Source organism: Dryobates pubescens, chromosome 2 (genome assembly GCF_014839835.1).
Source record: "Dryobates pubescens isolate bDryPub1 chromosome 2, bDryPub1.pri, whole genome shotgun sequence".
Taxonomy (NCBI): Eukaryota; Metazoa; Chordata; class Aves; order Piciformes; family Picidae; genus Dryobates; species Dryobates pubescens.
The window spans coordinates 31,836,826-31,853,435 of record NC_071613.1 but is presented as its reverse complement, the minus strand read 5'-3'; the positions used below and the strand labels follow the sequence as shown (position 1 = coordinate 31,853,435).

The 16,610-nt window shown below is 41.8% G+C and overlaps 1 protein-coding gene across 1 annotated transcript in view; it reads left to right on the top strand.

Annotated features, from left to right (window-relative positions):
* Positions 1 to 9,587, top strand: part of MTX2 (metaxin 2) — a 40,464-nt gene extending 30,877 nt beyond the window's left edge. The window contains exons 4-10 of the mRNA XM_054174191.1: positions 1,126 to 1,198; positions 4,156 to 4,232; positions 4,936 to 5,028; positions 5,734 to 5,772; positions 6,135 to 6,260; positions 7,459 to 7,535; positions 9,101 to 9,587. Of these exons, the coding sequence (XP_054030166.1) occupies positions 1,126 to 1,198; positions 4,156 to 4,232; positions 4,936 to 5,028; positions 5,734 to 5,772; positions 6,135 to 6,260; positions 7,459 to 7,535; positions 9,101 to 9,311 (696 nt within the window). The 3' untranslated portion in view covers positions 9,312 to 9,587. The remainder of the gene's footprint in view (positions 1 to 1,125; positions 1,199 to 4,155; positions 4,233 to 4,935; positions 5,029 to 5,733; positions 5,773 to 6,134; positions 6,261 to 7,458; positions 7,536 to 9,100) is intronic.
* The last annotated feature ends 7,023 nt before the right edge of the window (positions 9,588 to 16,610 follow it).

Below are 16,610 nucleotides of genomic sequence, written 5' to 3'. Positions count from 1 at the left end.
CATCTAAACTTGCAGGAGCCAGATGTTGTAATGAACTGTGCAGATCGTGAATTTGGTTGGAAAGCCACAGTTAGGAACAGGGCCTATGCCAGTATTAGTTCATACCTTATGGTCTCATTATGTTCAGTGGAGCAATCTCAAGGTTAATGTTTAGGTTACTTTGTTGTCTGTGATTAGGAGCATTTAAAGCTGTGAGAGTGCAGTTTACTGCTAGATCCTGCAATCTGAAGAGCTAGGAGGAGGCTTATGTAGAAAGTGCTGTTTTGCAATGGCTTTTTTCCTCATGGTGGTAGCCTTCTTGGTGTAGGCTTTTTTTGCCTCAAGCTACTGTGGTAAAATAGGTATAATTATGGAATCTGGAATTGTGACCTAATTGCAAAACCAAAATAAATGATAGGACTTATCTGAGTTGTGAGAGACTCTAGAGATTAAGAGGTTCCTTATTTGCTGAATTCTGTCCAAATGGTAAATGTTTTTCCTGATGTTTAGGTATTTCAACATAGTGATGGCACGTGCTGACAAAAATCAGTATCCTACTGAGAATGCTTTGAGTCTGAGGTTACAGATAAAAAGAAACATTAAATCAATCACTTATGCTCTCCATGATTCACATAAATTCAGGATAATAAATACTTCCTCCCAAAGCAGACTTGTGCTCTGACAGTATCATAGAGTAAAACTTCTGGCAACTATGGTAAATAATGTGGGGAGGTGCTATGTGTGTTTGTGATGTTACACAATGTGGTTAGCTAGCTTTGGCCAGAAGTAAGTACTATGTTTTTCAAGAGGGACAAAGTGTCACTTAATTTTGTACATCTGCAGCACTAATTGGTTTGCCAGATACTGCATCTTTGCCTGTCTTGAAGAAAAGGAGTAAAAATAGATGAAACTTAATTAAAAGAATTCCAGTCAATGACTGGATAATAAACAGCTGTGTAAGGAAATTGAACAAACTCTTTGTTTCTATTACCCAGTCTTCTTTATTCCTGAAAGCAGTATGTAAGGAGCTGTACTTCATAAACGTGTGCTGGGAGCTAGCTAGAGCATAGTCAGATGTGCTGAGAAAAACACATTTGTTTGTCACTGGTGTATTAATGCATTTTAAATGCAACTCTTTGTTTCCAGGCCTTTTTGCAAATGTGCAATCTGCCAATCCGGGTGGTTTGCAGGGCAAATGCTGAGTACATGTCCCCATCTGGTAAGTGTGGCCTTCATTTAGATTACTACGTTATACCTCCATTTTGATACCATGGCAACTATGCCTTGTCTTGCTGATAAGTCGGTCAGTGCTGCTGTGTGTGGGTTGCCTTCCCTCCTCCTCTCCAACCTAGTCTCTCCTCTGCAAACAATTAAAATGGTCAAATGCAAAATAACATCGTCACAGTGCGTAACCCTGCCTGTGAGCGCAGCGCCTATGGAAAGCACTCTGACGCTTCAGATGCCTGATGGGTAGCCCTGTCTCCAAGGCCTCACAGTGGTTGTGTCCTGAAGCTGACTTGCTTTATTCTGCATCCAGGGACTATTCCAGTGAATGTTGTTATGGTTTTTTCCATTGCTGGAGCGTGACAACACTGGAGAGAGATTATTTTCTTAGCCTGTCTGGGAGATGATTGCCAGGATGATGATATAGAAGACCGAAGAGTGCATTGTCACTGTTCAGGGTGACTGGTGATTTTAAATCTTCCTCTGATCCATGAGACTGTCTAAAAATGTCCAGAGGACAGCTTCAGAAGGTTGCCTAAAAATCAGAGAATTGCTGAGTGGATGGCACAAAAGTCTGGCAGTCCTCACGCTCTCCCACATTTTTGTTGTGTGAGGAGGTACTTACTTACTGAGTACCTGGCTCTGACTGATGACTGCCACATGGAAGTGCCTCTCAGTACATGTCTGCCAGCGATATGGGGTCTGCTGCTCCTATGAGTATTTTAGTTAAAGCAGTGGAATTACACTGTTGAAATAAAAACAAAACACATTTGCTTGGCAGCAGAGAAACAATGACAAGATTTGGAAGCATGTGAATTATTTATTAGTAAATAAAGGTAGTTTTGGAATGTGGAATCTATGCACAGAGGAGCAATCTTCCCTGCATGGAGGAGAATTTTGCATGTGCAGGAGCAGGACTAGGGATAGCTGCATGCTCTCACTTCTCTGCTACTCACACCCTGTGTCCATGCTCAGTGGCATCTGAGGTTGTAATTTTTGTCTGAACATTTCCTTCTGTTGAAAACAAAGAGCACAAGAGGACAAATGACACTGCTGCAGCTGTAAATTTTTGCCCTTATTCTTGAAGTCATTATTTTTATTCACTTGCCCCATTTACTTTGTTTATATTTGTTCTTTAATGGTAATTAAGACAAGGTTTTCATTTGTTCTTTTCCCTCCCCACCACCCTCTGTCTTACAGTATTCTGGGGGAAGGTTATTTACCTCCTGGTTGTAATGATGAAACCCCTTCTGAGGAAGTCTAAAGCATGATACCAAATGATTATCTTGGTCTGTGAAGTAGAGTATGACCAAAACCACTGAATTCTGCAGCACTGAGAGACTTGTGCTTTCTTCCACAACATGCTGTGTGTGGATGCAGATGAAGCCTTTGTTGGTGTGATGCACTTCATTTATTACCCTGAGGCTGATTGAGCCAGTGAGAAGCTAGTCTCATGATAAAAGCCACGACTGAATCTGCTGTTAGCATGAACAGTATTTGAGCCAGGCCAACAGTAACTTTTGAGTGTTTCAGTGAGAAGAGTAAATGTGTTGCTAATAACATATTTGGAGTCAGGCAGGTACTGGTCTTTGTCTTTGGGCTGTCTGTTGAGAGCAGAAATTGCCCACAGTAAGAAGCAGGAAGGTAAAAGGGTGTTGTGCCCCACTGCACTGGGCAGACTTATTTACTGCCTTTAGGCTTGAGGATGTTTTCATTAATTCACAGAATCACAGAATATATCTGATTGGAAGAGACCTCATCTAGCATTTTACCTGCATTTTATAAATTATTTAAGCCATGTGAATAATCCTGAAAGATTTTGTCTTAAATACAAGGTTAATGTTTATCAGTTGCACCTGGATGGAGATTTGCAGGATGAGCAATCTGGAGAAGGAGCTTTCAGCTTCACATGTTGAGAACTGAGAAAAGGGACAGACATAAAACAACTTCTCTCATGCTTCATGCCTTATTGTAACAGGACTTCCTTTTGTATTTCTGCCTGCCTTAAAGATTTGTCTTGGTTCTGTGTGTAAGAAAAGTTACCAAGCAGGGAATGTGGTAGAGTAGAGCTCATTGTACCCTGACAAGTTCTACCAGTGACACAGTTATTTCCCAGTCTTCTTTTGAGAACTAGCTGTTTATAGCCCTGCTCCATGCCAGACCCTCAGGGCTCAGCCTCATAGACTGAGTGTTGAGCCTTTCTAGTATTAAGTTTTAACCCCATTTTGCTTTCATGATGAAGAAGCTCCTTCTTCCTCCCAATCCCTACAGATTGTGAAGCTGTGGGTCTCATAATGAGGACTTCTTCCTTGACCCCAGGGCTACACAGGCTTGAAAATGCCAGCTTGGAGCTGGAGAGTGAAGACTGGGGCAGCCAGCAGGAACTGGCTGGCCCATTTGTTGGAAATCTGAAGGACCAGAGGAGGGAGAGTTGAAACCCTGCCTTGCTGAGTGTGCATTTGCACTTACCTCTGTGTGCTTTCCTGGGCACAGTGCCACATCTCCCATCGTTGTTTCAGCAGCCTTTCCCTGCCAGTGGGTTAGAAGTAAGGGTGGGAACGTGTTGTGTTGTAAAACTAGCCAAGGGCTGTGTCTGCTTTCCTGGGATTTCCCAGCTGTACTTCAGAGAAACACTGAATTAAGTCTTTCCAGAAAAGCAAAATCCATTAATAAAATACAAGTCTATAGATCTCCCTCAATAGTGTTGAAATACACAGCTGCAAGTGCTGCATGTGTAAGAGGTTCTGGAGGTGGAAGATCAGGAGGAAGATGTTTATTATTACAAACATTTGCTGGGTGAACTATGTATGCTAGAGCTTCATCTGCTCTCATTTGAAAAAAACAAATCCACTGATGTTCAGCTGTACCTGCAATATCAAATTGCTTTGAAATGGTAAATGAAGTTTTACAGGTATAAAACTGCCTTACTAAAGTATGTTTCTTGTTTTCCAGGCAAAGTGCCCTTTATTCACGTGGGAAATCAAGTAGTATCTGAACTTGGTCCCATAGTCCAGTTTGTAAAAGCTAAGGTAATAGCACATTGCTTTCATCAGTTAGTGAACAGCATGTTAATCCTCTTTAACATTGTGCTGATTTGGTGTGCTTCTTCTCACTTAGTTTGTTAGAACCGTGTAGAAATCCAGTGCCATTTTAAAAGGAAGATACCCTGGAATGGGAGTTTGTTGAAGTGGAGATGTTTTTCTTTGTCACTGACTCAAATTCTGGGAGTACATTCTATGTAGGATAGCTGCATACCACTTCCAGTTTCTGGGACTGTTTTCATGTGTGCCCTGTCTGTGGGCCTCAGAGCTCTTAAACAACTGACTGGTTTAAGCCCTGAAGCATCACATACTGTTCAAATTTGCCTGTGCTACACCCTCTTATATTTAAAAAGCACTTTTCACTAAGCAGTTGATAAAGCTGTATGACAGATGTAATTTGTGTCTCTCTTTTGTTGTAGAGATACACTAACCAGGAGGCTGTGTGCTGAAACTATATTCATCTACAACCGATAATAGTCTACATTTCTTGTAGATTAGCTATGTTACATTACCATGATTTATTTTTAATTCTAAAGGGTACTGTATGTAAAAATTGCTTATGTAATTTGTTACAGAATGATGTAAGAGATCAGGATCTGAGCCAAACCTCATTGACTTAGAGGTCCTTGGGTCAGGAATTGCTGAGTATTCCAATATCCTTTCTTACACGTGTGTCTTTTTTTCCCATTAGGGCCATTCTCTCAGTGATGGGTTGGATGAAGTCCAAAAAGCTGAGATGAAAGCCTACATGGAATTAGTCAATAATATGCTCTTGACAGCAGAGGTACAGCAAGTCATAGTAACTCCACACGTTTACATAAGTGACTATAGGCAAGAAAGCTTTACGATTTTTCCCTGTATTGGAAATACTGCTTGTTCTTAGATTAGAGTGTGACATTTTCAGGTGAAAGGAGGCAGGAATAAGTGTTCTGTACCCTGTGGACTGCTTGCTGAATTAGTCCTGTAGGCAAAAGCCTGTGTATGATTCCTCTCACTTAACTGAAGTGTGTCATGTAGCTGTAGAAATAATGGAATGGAAAATGCCAGTGGTTCCTGGAATCTTAGCTCAACCCACGGCTGGCCAGGCACCCTGTTTTCACCTACAGTGTACGTGCTTACACGCCTGGTAGGAGGCTGGGATCCCTGAAGTTTGTGTTGGTGGCTGGTTAACATGACACAGCCCCAGCATGAGAACCATGATGGAAACACTGGCACAATGCAGGTGCTGAGGAGCTGAGGGTTGGTAACCTGTGCCCTGAGTTGTGTGCAGTGTGGGCAGTGGGAGCAGGCCTTTGGTCTTGGCTTGGTCCTGGTACTGGTGGAAGTAAGGACCAGCACCTGGGCTTTTGCCTTACAGTTTTAATTTCTTTTCTACATTCAGAAGCCTTAACAGAAGGAATGTAGAAAAGAAAAGTCTAGTAGGGAGAAATAATTGTCTCTGTATTCTCCTTTATTAGGAAGTTTTAGTAAGTGTTCTTTCTGTTCCCAGCTCTATCTCCAGTGGTGTGATGATGTTACAGTAGAGGAGGTGAGTGGTTCTGCAGCATTTATTTTAATTAAAATTTAATGAGAAAACACTTCTGCTTGCAATTGCAAGTCCCTACTCATAAATGAAACATTGGGTTTTATACCATTAATGATGCAGTCTTTTCACTGTAATTTCACTTGCCTGTACATTTTAGGAAGCTGCATCATTACTGGTGGTGGCTGACTGCAGAAGGGGTATGGGTTCGGTGCCTCTGAAGTGGCAGTTTTCAGTGGTTGTGCTGCAAATCATGCACACTGCACAAACTGAACTAGTGATAGAAATAGTTGCATATTAGCTACTTGTGTGCGGAGGTATCTGTATTTTCCAGTGTGGTAACAGTGTCTTTCTGTGTGTAAACAAAGATTACTCACCCGAGGTATGGCTCCCCTTACCCCTGGCCTCTGAACCGCATTTTGTCCTATCAGAAGCAGTGGGAGGTAAGGCGAAAGATGAAAGCCATTGGATGGGCTGGAAAGACACTTGAACAGGTCAGTATGAATAGTGAAGCTTATTTATTTACCCTGGTTTATTTTATGTATTTATTTTTAAAGGCTCTGGAGAATAACACTGTCTTGAGACAGATTTTGGAAAAATTGTATATCCTGTACTTAAAACATTATCTGGAGTCACTTGGGGGTGTCAGCTGATGAAAAACTGAACATGAGCTGGCAATCTTCACTTGTAGCCCAGAAGGCCAGCCTTGCCCTGGGCTGCATCAAAAGAAGTGTGACTGGCAGGATGAGGGAGGTGATTCCGCCCCTCTACTCTGCTCTTGTGAGACTCTACCTGTAGCACTGTGTCCAGTTCTGGTGCCCCTGGCATAAGAAGGGCATCAAACTGCTGGAGCAGGTCCAGAGGAGGGCCATTTACACAAACAGGCTGTGTGACTTGGGGCTGTTCAGCCTGGAGAAAAGAAGATTCTGAGGAGACTTTATAGCAGCTTTCCCGTACCTGAAAAGGGCCGACAAGAAAGCCATGAATGGATGTTTTACAAAGGATTGTAGTGATAAGACAAGAGGGAATGGATTGAAGCTTGAGGAAGGTAGATTTAGACTAAGTATTAGGAAGAAATTCTTTACAGTAGAGGTGGTGAGACACTGGAACAGGTTGCCCAGGGAGGTCATCGATGCCTCCTACTTGGAGGTGTTCAAGACCACAGAGGGTGAGGCCTTGAGCAACCTGGTCTAGGGGAAGGTGCCTCTCTCTGTGGAAGGCAGGTTTGAAACCAGATGATCTTTAAGGTCTCTTCTAACCCAAACCATCCTATGAATCTATGAAAATTAAGTGCAACCTCATGGGGTGGGAGGAAGGATGTTTTACCTTGTGTATCTCTAGTGATGTAGGCTGTAGTCCTGAAAATAGGTTGTTAGGCTTTGCAGGGTTGCAGTTTCCCTCATCAGAGGTCCTAAAAAAAAAGCAATGGAGTTTTGAGGTATAAGTTAGTGCCTCTCGTGAAACTAAGTTATAAATGTTATGGGAAGCACTTTATGAGAATAGCCTTCTATAAAATGTTTGATGAAGTAAGACTTAGCAACCTGCCTACTGAGTAGTCTGACTTTTAACAGCTTCCAACATCATCTGCTCCTTGTTCCCACCATCAGCACAACTAGAATAAGAAAGTTGTTTTTTTCAGTGTGGGTATTTCCTGACATTATGGATCTTCTGTCTCTTGTGTGTTTTTGATAGGTGCTTGAAGATGTCGACCAGTGTTGTAATGCTCTCTCCCAGAGATTAGGAACACAACCATATTTCTTCAATAAGCAGTAAGTTACTCCTTACTGAAATACTACATCCAGGAATGTGAGAGAGAGAGAGATGTATGGAAAACTTCTGGTTTAATGCTGCATGATTAGTTGTGGAAATAACAAATGAGTGACTGGAATAGAAACAGGACATTTCAGAAATAAATAATTAAAGGTTTAAAAAGTAATATGTCTGTAAGTTTATGTAACTTTTTTCTGCTTATGATCTAGTTTTATTCCTGCTTGCCTTTTCTACACAGTCTACCACAACTTAAGCAGGCTACAAATGTACAACTTTATGCAGTTAGTTTCTTCTTAAAAATGATATATTTAAAGCTTTACTTGTATTTCTTGGGTAACATTCTCTACTAGGTACAGGGAAGTCAATGCATATCACACTGTCCTCACCAGGACAGCTCATCTTGCCCTCAGCACCAGGGGCAGTTCTGAACTAGCATGAGGGTGCCTGTGCGTTGAGAGCTAGGTGAGAAGCTAGCTTTGTTTTAACAAAGGATGAGTTGCAAAGTGAAAACTAAGATTCACATTCCTAGGGGAGAAAAAAGGAACAACTTGACCTTCATGGGATAATCCTCTTGCTTTCACCAGTTTCTTCCAGTTGCAAAACACCTTTTTTTTCTCTCCTCCTTTTAAGCTTATTTTTCATGCTTTAAGCTTTTCAGCTGTCTGAAATACTGCTAATAAAGTATGTGTTCTTAGTCCAGTGTTTGTCAACCTGTGACTTCTGTGAGTCTGTAGGAGGTAAATAAGAAAACCAGCTTGTTGTTGACAGCTATGAGTTATACAAGGGTCCACATCTCCACTGGAGAGTTCTTAGTGATCCACAAATAGAAAGGCAAAAAGTTGATCAGCTATAAAACCCTCATGCTGCTTACATTGAATACTGCTAAAGAAGGATTTTAAAGTTATTAATGTATTTGGAAAAAAATTACTTTTATTTGCACTTTGGCTATTCATCTGCGGAGGTCAAAGATGACAATTCAGAAGGCTGGTAGCTAAAATAAGGAAAAAATTCAGTAGCCCACTGTTTCCCAAAACACTTGTTTTGTTCTGTGTAGTTGCCTTTTAAAAAAGAGATGTGTCCTGCTGCTCCCATCCTGGAGCTCCTTTTCTTACTGGTTGAATAGTTCCTGACTGTCACAAAGCACAGAGGGAATAAAGGGTGTTATGCTTCATGTCCCCCCGCCTTGCCCCCCCATTTGTGATATAATAGCTGTATTTTAAATATACATCCACAGAGAAAAGAAGAATCACAGAAGGACCTGGTAAGCATTTGACTTTGTTACAGAACTAATAGTTTGATATTGGATGAGTAACTCCACTGCTTCTAAGAAGTAATTCTACATTTGCAAGCCATTGAAAGCAAAGGAGGCTGCCATACTGAGAACTAGCAGTATGCTTATATATCGTATACACAGTTTTCATGCATTTGCTAAATTCAGTGTTGCTTTGATTTCTTCCCAATTCTTAGATTGCCTGGCTCTCTAAATGTTAGGTAGCTTTTATTTTTTACCTTGATGAGGACTTGCCTTTCAAAATATCTGTTCTTTTTCCCCCTGTTTTTACAGACCAACTGAATTAGATGCTCTGGTATTTGGACATCTGTTCACAATCCTTACTACTCAACTGATCACTGATGAACTCTCTGAAAAAGTGAAGAACTACAGTAATCTCACAGCCTTTTGTCGTCGAATAGAGCAGCAGTACTTTGAGGGTCATGATAAAGACAGCTCTACAACTGTTGCAGCCCGATCTGCTAAGAGGTCCTTACTGAGATAAGGGTGGTGTTTGGTGGTTGCTGTGGATTGCATTTCAGTTTTGGATTTTGTTGTTCCACGAACTGATTTTGAGAACTGAAATGTGTGTTAGCTTTTTGAAGCTGCCAAATCATTCTCATTTTCAGCAAGAAAAAACTCTTAAATGCAGTTCTTGTGTTGTAGAATATAGAATGCACATTTAATCTCAGATGACTGTATGGGCACTTCCATTTTAGTAGCCTGTATGCTGCTTACTGTAAAGTGACCTTGGATAAATATTGTATCTGTATTAAAAGAAAAACCCCAAAACCGCAGAAGTTTCTCCGATCATTCTCGTCACAAGTGGTGTTGCTCAGTGTTCAGTACTGCGGCCAGTTCTCTTTAATATTTTTATCAATGATCTGGATGAGAGGATTGAGTGCTCCCTCAGTAAGGTTGCAGATGACTCTAAGCTGGGAGGGACTGTTGATCTGCTTGAGGGTAGGAAGGCTCTGCAGAGGGACCTGGACAGACTGGGTGGGTGGGTTGAGGCCAGCTGTATGAGGTTTAACAAGGGCAAGTACCAGGTGCTACCCTGGGGTCACAACAACCTCATGCAATTCTATAGGCTTGGGGAAGAGTGGCTGAAAAGCTGCCTAATAGGGAAAGACTGGGGAGTGCTGGTTGACAACCATCTGAACATGAACCAGCAGTGTGCCCAGGTGGCCAAGAAGGCCAACAGTGTCCTGGCCTGCATCAGGAATAGTGTGGCTAGCAGGAGTAGGGAAGTGATTGTGTCCCTGCACTTGGCACTGATGAGGGGACACCTTGACTACTGTGTGAAGTTTTGGGCCCTTCACTACAAAAAAGACCTTGAGGTCCTGGAGAGAGTCCATAGAAGGGCAATAAAGCTGGTGAAGGGTCTAGAGCACAAGTCTTATGAGGAGCAGCTGAGGGAACTGGGGTTGTTTACAACTACCTGAAAGGAGGTTGTAGTGAGGTGGGTGTCCATCTCTTCTCTGTAGTAACAAGTGATAGGACAAGAGGAAATGGCCTCAAATTGTACCAGGGAAGGTTTATATTGGATATTAGAAGAGTCTGTTTTAGCAGTAGACTTGGTGGAGTTAGATAATGGTTGGACTTTGTGATCCTAAAGATCCTTTCTAACTCAAATAATTCTATGATTCTAAATGCCTTTCTTACTAAGTTTTATATTTATCTAATTAATGTCTGTGTAGTTAATGAGTAGGATCCTGTTGGCAGGACACCTGGAAGACAGTTGCATGGTAAACTAGTTAGAATTATTAAGATGGGAATGAAAGGACTCATTAGAGAGCTTAAGTTTTCCTGCTTCAGCCAAAATTAATTCAGGCACAATAATCCCACAGTAAGTGAAGAAATATAATTGTGGTGCTCCAAAACTCCAGCACTGTGGAACTTTTCAAGGGTGAGTTCTGGTCTGTAGGCAAGGACTTGGTCTTTCTTCAAACACATTAAATGCCATCACTGTTCTACTGCATCAGTTGTACTTGGCACTTTTCCAAAAGCACCAGCCACTCCAGGAATGTGGTCATGGCACAAACAGTCTGTGTGCACTTGGAAAGTCCTGGACACAACTGGGAACCAGCTCAGGCTGTTTGGCTTGTTAGAACCATTGTGTTTTCTAAGTCTGAAATACATTCTTTTGACTATACTCAGTGTCAAAATACTTAATGGCTTGGACTGGTTACAGTCCTAAGATTTTTGTCTGCCATTCCCTTCTCTCTTAACAGAAAACAGCTGTGTACCTTGGACTGGCTGAGTCTTCCTCAGCTATGTGGCTTACTCATTTCTGTTGTCAGCTTGGCTGGGATGACTGAGCTCAGTTCCTACTGCCTGCTTTTTGATACAGGAGTCATACTGGAGTCAAATCCCCTTACACATTGGTCTTGGCCTTTTATCAAATTACTCTTGCCAGAGAGGAAAATCACTCTTGTCCTTCATTTCAGTCTTGAAGTTTCACATGTGTATATTGAATACCTTCTCTAAACCCCATCAGCTCTTGACTGCACGGTGACAGTTTCTGCTATTGATGTGGTTGGTAGCTGAGAACCCAGATACTTCTTTCAAACTTGCTTTTCTGTATTCATACAACTTCTGGAGAAAATGGAAAAGAATTATTTGTGTTTTTTTTTCTTAATTTGCATTTATTCAAGGCCAAGTAAAGGGGACTTTCTATTGGTCTGAGTGGCCCTCTAGTAGACAAGGCTGTGTAAGTGCAGTCTGTGGGAGTTTTACTCCTGGGTTCTGTTTTTTTCCTAGAAGATCTCCCATGACTGAAGCACAACAGCTGCACTAGATACAGGAATCAGGCCAGGGAGGCCCATGGCCTGTTTCATGTATAGCAGAGCAGTGTAGATGATAATTTTTATTTTTTCCTAGCTTTGAAGCTTAAAAATCCCAAGATCCCAGAGGTTATTTTGGGTGGAAGTTTGGGTGGAGTTTCCTGAAATTAATACAAACATTACATTTCTAATAAAGAGTGTCAGGAGCAGCTGCACCATGGCTGAAGCTATGTGCTCTGAATATGTCCCACCAGGAACTGCAGGAGTCACTCAACCAAACCTATATATTAAGTTATAAAAGCACTCACAACGACAAGCAAATAGACATTAACGAGTCTGAACAATGTACTTGCCCATGGTGGTTTGCTTCTTGCAGTTGTTTTGTTCCACAAATGAATAGCTTCAAGAGGAGGTGCTCAAGGTGACCTAAATGCTAGCTGGAAAGCAGCAGATGCATTCCTTGCCTGGTAGACCTAAAACAACGGGAAGAGTCCAGGTGAAAACATGACTTCTCTCCTATTCCCAAGATGCTTCTGTTGGCATTCTGGAAGCTACTAATCTTGCTCAGCACAGTTACCTAGTTGTGCCTGTGATGAATTTCGGCATCTGCTCCTATCAGAAACGTGGTGCCACCCACTCCAGATGTTGTGGAGGTCTAGTTTGCCTGACCAGCACATCATTGTTATGTATGGCTAAGCTGTGGATCTCAGGTACTCTTGTTGCTGCATGTGCAGCACAGAAGATGGAGCAACCATCCTGCTCCACCACAGATTGCAGCAAAACAGCTTGTGATTTGAAGGTGGCCAGGATTGCAGCCATGGTTACGTTATAAAAATGTGTCCAGCTCTCTGAAACCCCTGGCTTTTGTGTCCCTCTGGGGAGGTTGTGATGCTACATTTTATGATGTTGTGATGAGATTTCAGGACAGATGTTATGCAAAAGAACTTTGCTGGTAACAACTTTTACCAGGATACATCACTCTTCACGTATCAGTTAATAAAAAGTATAATATTGAGTAGTGTTAATGAGATACTAATCTGCTATTTTCTTTGCCTTTTATTTCCCCTTCTCTCTGAAGAAAGGGAAATAACCTGGCATTCTCCTGCTTCTCAAATGTACTTGAAGCTCAGTGTTGTGGGAAAAAAGAGCCTAGCGCAGACCTGCACATGGAGAATGCTGCTGAGCTGCACTTAATGATGCCTCTTAGGATCAGCTGTGCTGCTAGAAAATGCTTCATTTCCTGTGGCTTGCTTTCTCCACAAGCAGAGTGCAGCTCCACTGGCTCTCACAACAATTAGCACCCACTTGTTCTGCAGGTTTGAAGTTTTTTGCATTAGTCAGGTTGAGAAATTCATGGTATTAATCATGACTGAAGTTGTTATTTATCACCTGCTGGGTGAGAAATAATAATTTTGGCACTACTGGGGCAGCAGGCCAGAAGTACCAAATTAAGTAAAACATCTAAACACTAGCAAGGATCATTTCTCTGATTAATGAATTGTTACAAAGAAAAAGCGCTACTCCTTATCTGATCTTGGGATAAAAGTAGGAGTTGGAAGTAGAAAATGTTAGCAAAGTCAGGCTGTACACAGATGTGGTTTGAAACTTGCTTGGTTGATCGCTCTTGTCATTCACTCGCTGCTAACATGCATTCATCTGTGTCAGAGATTTGCAATACTTGGCTGGCAATCTCAACTCCAGCTTTGTAAAAAGTAGCACTTGGCTGGGAGCTCAAGGCCCATTGTGTAATCACCTCAGAAGAAACACTTACATGACTTTAACCTTCTAGGGCTTGTCTGGGCTGGAAGGTTTTGCCCATAGGAACAGTTACCAGCCTGGCAAAACACCATTGTGTGAATGCAATAATAGGGGTGCAGGAAACAAAATCAGCAATGTCAATAAATTAAAGCTTGCACCCAGATAACTGTATGCATACTGGGGCCATTAGTCACCTATGTGATTAAAAGAGCCTCTGAATCTCAGCCACCTGATCAGAATCATTTCACATGCAAAGACAAAAGAAGGTTGGCCTACACAGAAGTGGTTATATTGAAATGAAGTCTGCATGTGCTGTCGCAACCCTAAGCCACCAAGTGACTCTGACCACATCATCTTTCTGCGACACCGCTGTGGGGAATTGAGGAGCTGACTGCATAGCAAGGCCCACAGAAGTGGAGATTCTGGGTTCATAAGTGCCATGTAACAACTGACTGTTAGCCTTCAATATGGTTGAAGAACTCAGGCTGGGAGAGAATTGTCATCACTGAAAGCACACAGAAACGTTGGGTCCAGCTTTGGTTAATGAGGCTTACAAGAAAAAAAAGAAAAATAGAGTTTTAGAGATGTTTCTTGCTTCCAATGAATTCATTTGTGGGAAAGAAGGCACAACCTTTTCCATAGAGAGCATCAACCATTCCAATCTATTACAGCAGTGTTCAGGTATGGTACTAGGTGAGGTGAAGAGCTACCTACTGTTGACACACAGACTGCCCCTGCTGACATCTGTGGCAGCCAAAGGGACTCCTGTCTATCAAGCCATGCTGACTTGAAATAGTGAGCTGACATGAGAGGTCAGCATGACCTCATGCCTCTCCTATTTGGCTTAATCTTGACAGTAACATAGTTTGTCAATAAAGAACTTTTTGTAAGCAAGGTTTATGTCACATACATTCTCTCTTCTAGATTTCCCTCTCCCCCAGAAGTTTATTCTGATTTAAGAAGAAAATTAGGGATCTTGAGAATGTAGGGCATGATGATCACCTTGCCTACAAGCACTGCTCAAATCATTGGTCCTTCAGGGTTTGTGACCTCTGTTCAGTTACAAACAAGAATGAAAAGTATGATCATTCATAGAAAACAAAAGCAGCTGCAGATGGCTTGTTGCAAACAAAAGACCATTTTCCTAACCTAAGTAGGCAGAGGGTATCTGAATGAACCTTGTTGCAGGTGCTGTGGGGATGAACCAGTGCAGTTTAGCCATGATAAATACTCCAGAGCTGGAAAGGAGACCAGTTATCACCCAGTTAGTCTGGTCAAATTATTACATGACTCAGTTCCCAGCGCATCTTCCAAGTTTGTCTTCTCTCAGCATGAATTTACACCTTCTTCCTACCAAAGATTTGTAAGCAACTAGCCCACCTCCTTAGTCATACATCCTAGGCTGTCTCTGTCATCTTCTGGCTGGCAGCAGTTTTTTCCCTCTCTACTTTGAGCTATGGAGTACAATTTTTGGCCAGATTTTCTTGACTTTGAAGCTATTTGTTGCCGGTCACACCATTCTCTCACTGCTGCGATAACATTTTTGTCACTGGTGCATAGGGCTGTGCCTGAGAGTATCTTCTGAAAATTATCCGTCATCCCTCAGATGTTACCATTAGGACTGCTTAGATTAAGAGCTGTCCACTTTCTCTTCTTGTCAAGGCAGTAAAAATTTCTCTATAAGTCTACTGCTGTTTTAAGCCCCATTCCTGTAAATTCCTCTCTGAAATTCCTTTGCAGTTTTTGTCAGCTCCTTCCCTCAGAAGTGCATGCATCTTGATCTACGATGCCTCCTAGCCAAGAAGTATATAGCTGAGATTACTGCCTATCTCCGTGATCTCTTTCATTTGCAGCTTTTAGTCTGTGTCGTGGCATGTTTAAAGAACCAGTTGATGTAGATCAGTAGTTTGGGAGCATTATGGGAAGAGTACTAAAATAAAGTTCTCTCCAGCATATTTTATTGTAGGTTATAACATTTTGGAAAAGGCTGGTAGGTTTCTGTGTGTGTGCATAAAGATCAGAGACCGACTGTGACTTGTGTGTTTACATGCAGGCATGAGTGGAAAGGTCTTGCTGTTATGCCAAAGCACACTTGTAGCAAAGCCTAAAAATACTGCTGGGGAAAGTGCTGCCTGTCATCTGATGGAAATGCTTTTGACACACAGATGACAGCTCCTGCAGACTTGTTTCTATGGAGGCACTTCCATTTGGTTCAGTGCATCTTCCTGGGGCCTGTCCTGCTGCCTCTTCTCCCTGACATCCTTTCATAATCCCTCTGTCTTTGCTGCTGCTTTAGGATCTTCCTGCACTGGAAAAGGCAGGGGCTTACCCTTAGGAAAGGTTTGTGGACTGCATTCCTCCCTCTGCTTTGAAAGAGATTCCTTGTGCCAGTAAAATCACGTTAGTATGAACAGAGAGACCAGCATGCTTTCTGGGGTTTGTTTAGGCAGAGAGGAGCATCCTGCAAGCTGACCACCTTCTGTTCCACGTAGCTATAGTGAGTCCAAATGCTACTGCCACAGGAAACACATTGTGTTTCCATAAAGTATGGTGCCTAAAATCTGCTTGCCACTAACAATTCTGATAATAAGGTAATTATTGTGATTTTTTTTTTTTTCTTTCTTATAAGTTTGAAAAAATTCAACACTGGAAAAAAGGAAAGTAATATTAAGACTCATTTGGATAGGGCACTACTCCCAAATTTTGTTGGCACTTTTGTATTATAGTAATAACAAATTATCAATATAAGCTGTGAGTTACTGAGAAGCAGGCTGAGAAAAGCTTGGAAGGGCAAGAAGCAGATTCCTCACTCCTGAAGGTGTTAAAAATGCAAAACACTTAAATGACACTTCCAAAAGAAGAAAAACTGGTGGTAATAAGAAAAGGAATTACCTTTCAATCCTTAAATCAGCTCTGAGTTTCTAAGTATATTGCTTTCTATCTCTTGCACTGAAGTCAAAAGAAATTTTTTTATGCATCCCATTTTAAATGTGACTGATCTGCAATCAAATGAGTAGTTTCTAGCCAAAGATTATGAAATACTTGGCAAACTCAGCCAACTGGATGAGTCAGACAGAAAAACCTGCCTCAAAGAAGAGTAAGTCAATCAACAGCGATTGCAAGTAATTTATCCCAAATGTGAGCAAGGCAAGATCTAGATCAGGAGGCCGGTTTCCCAGCTCCTTACTCCAACCACCACACTGCATACTTTGCTGCTTTTTTAACCATAACAGCCTCTGAAAATCGCCCTTCAAAGGCAC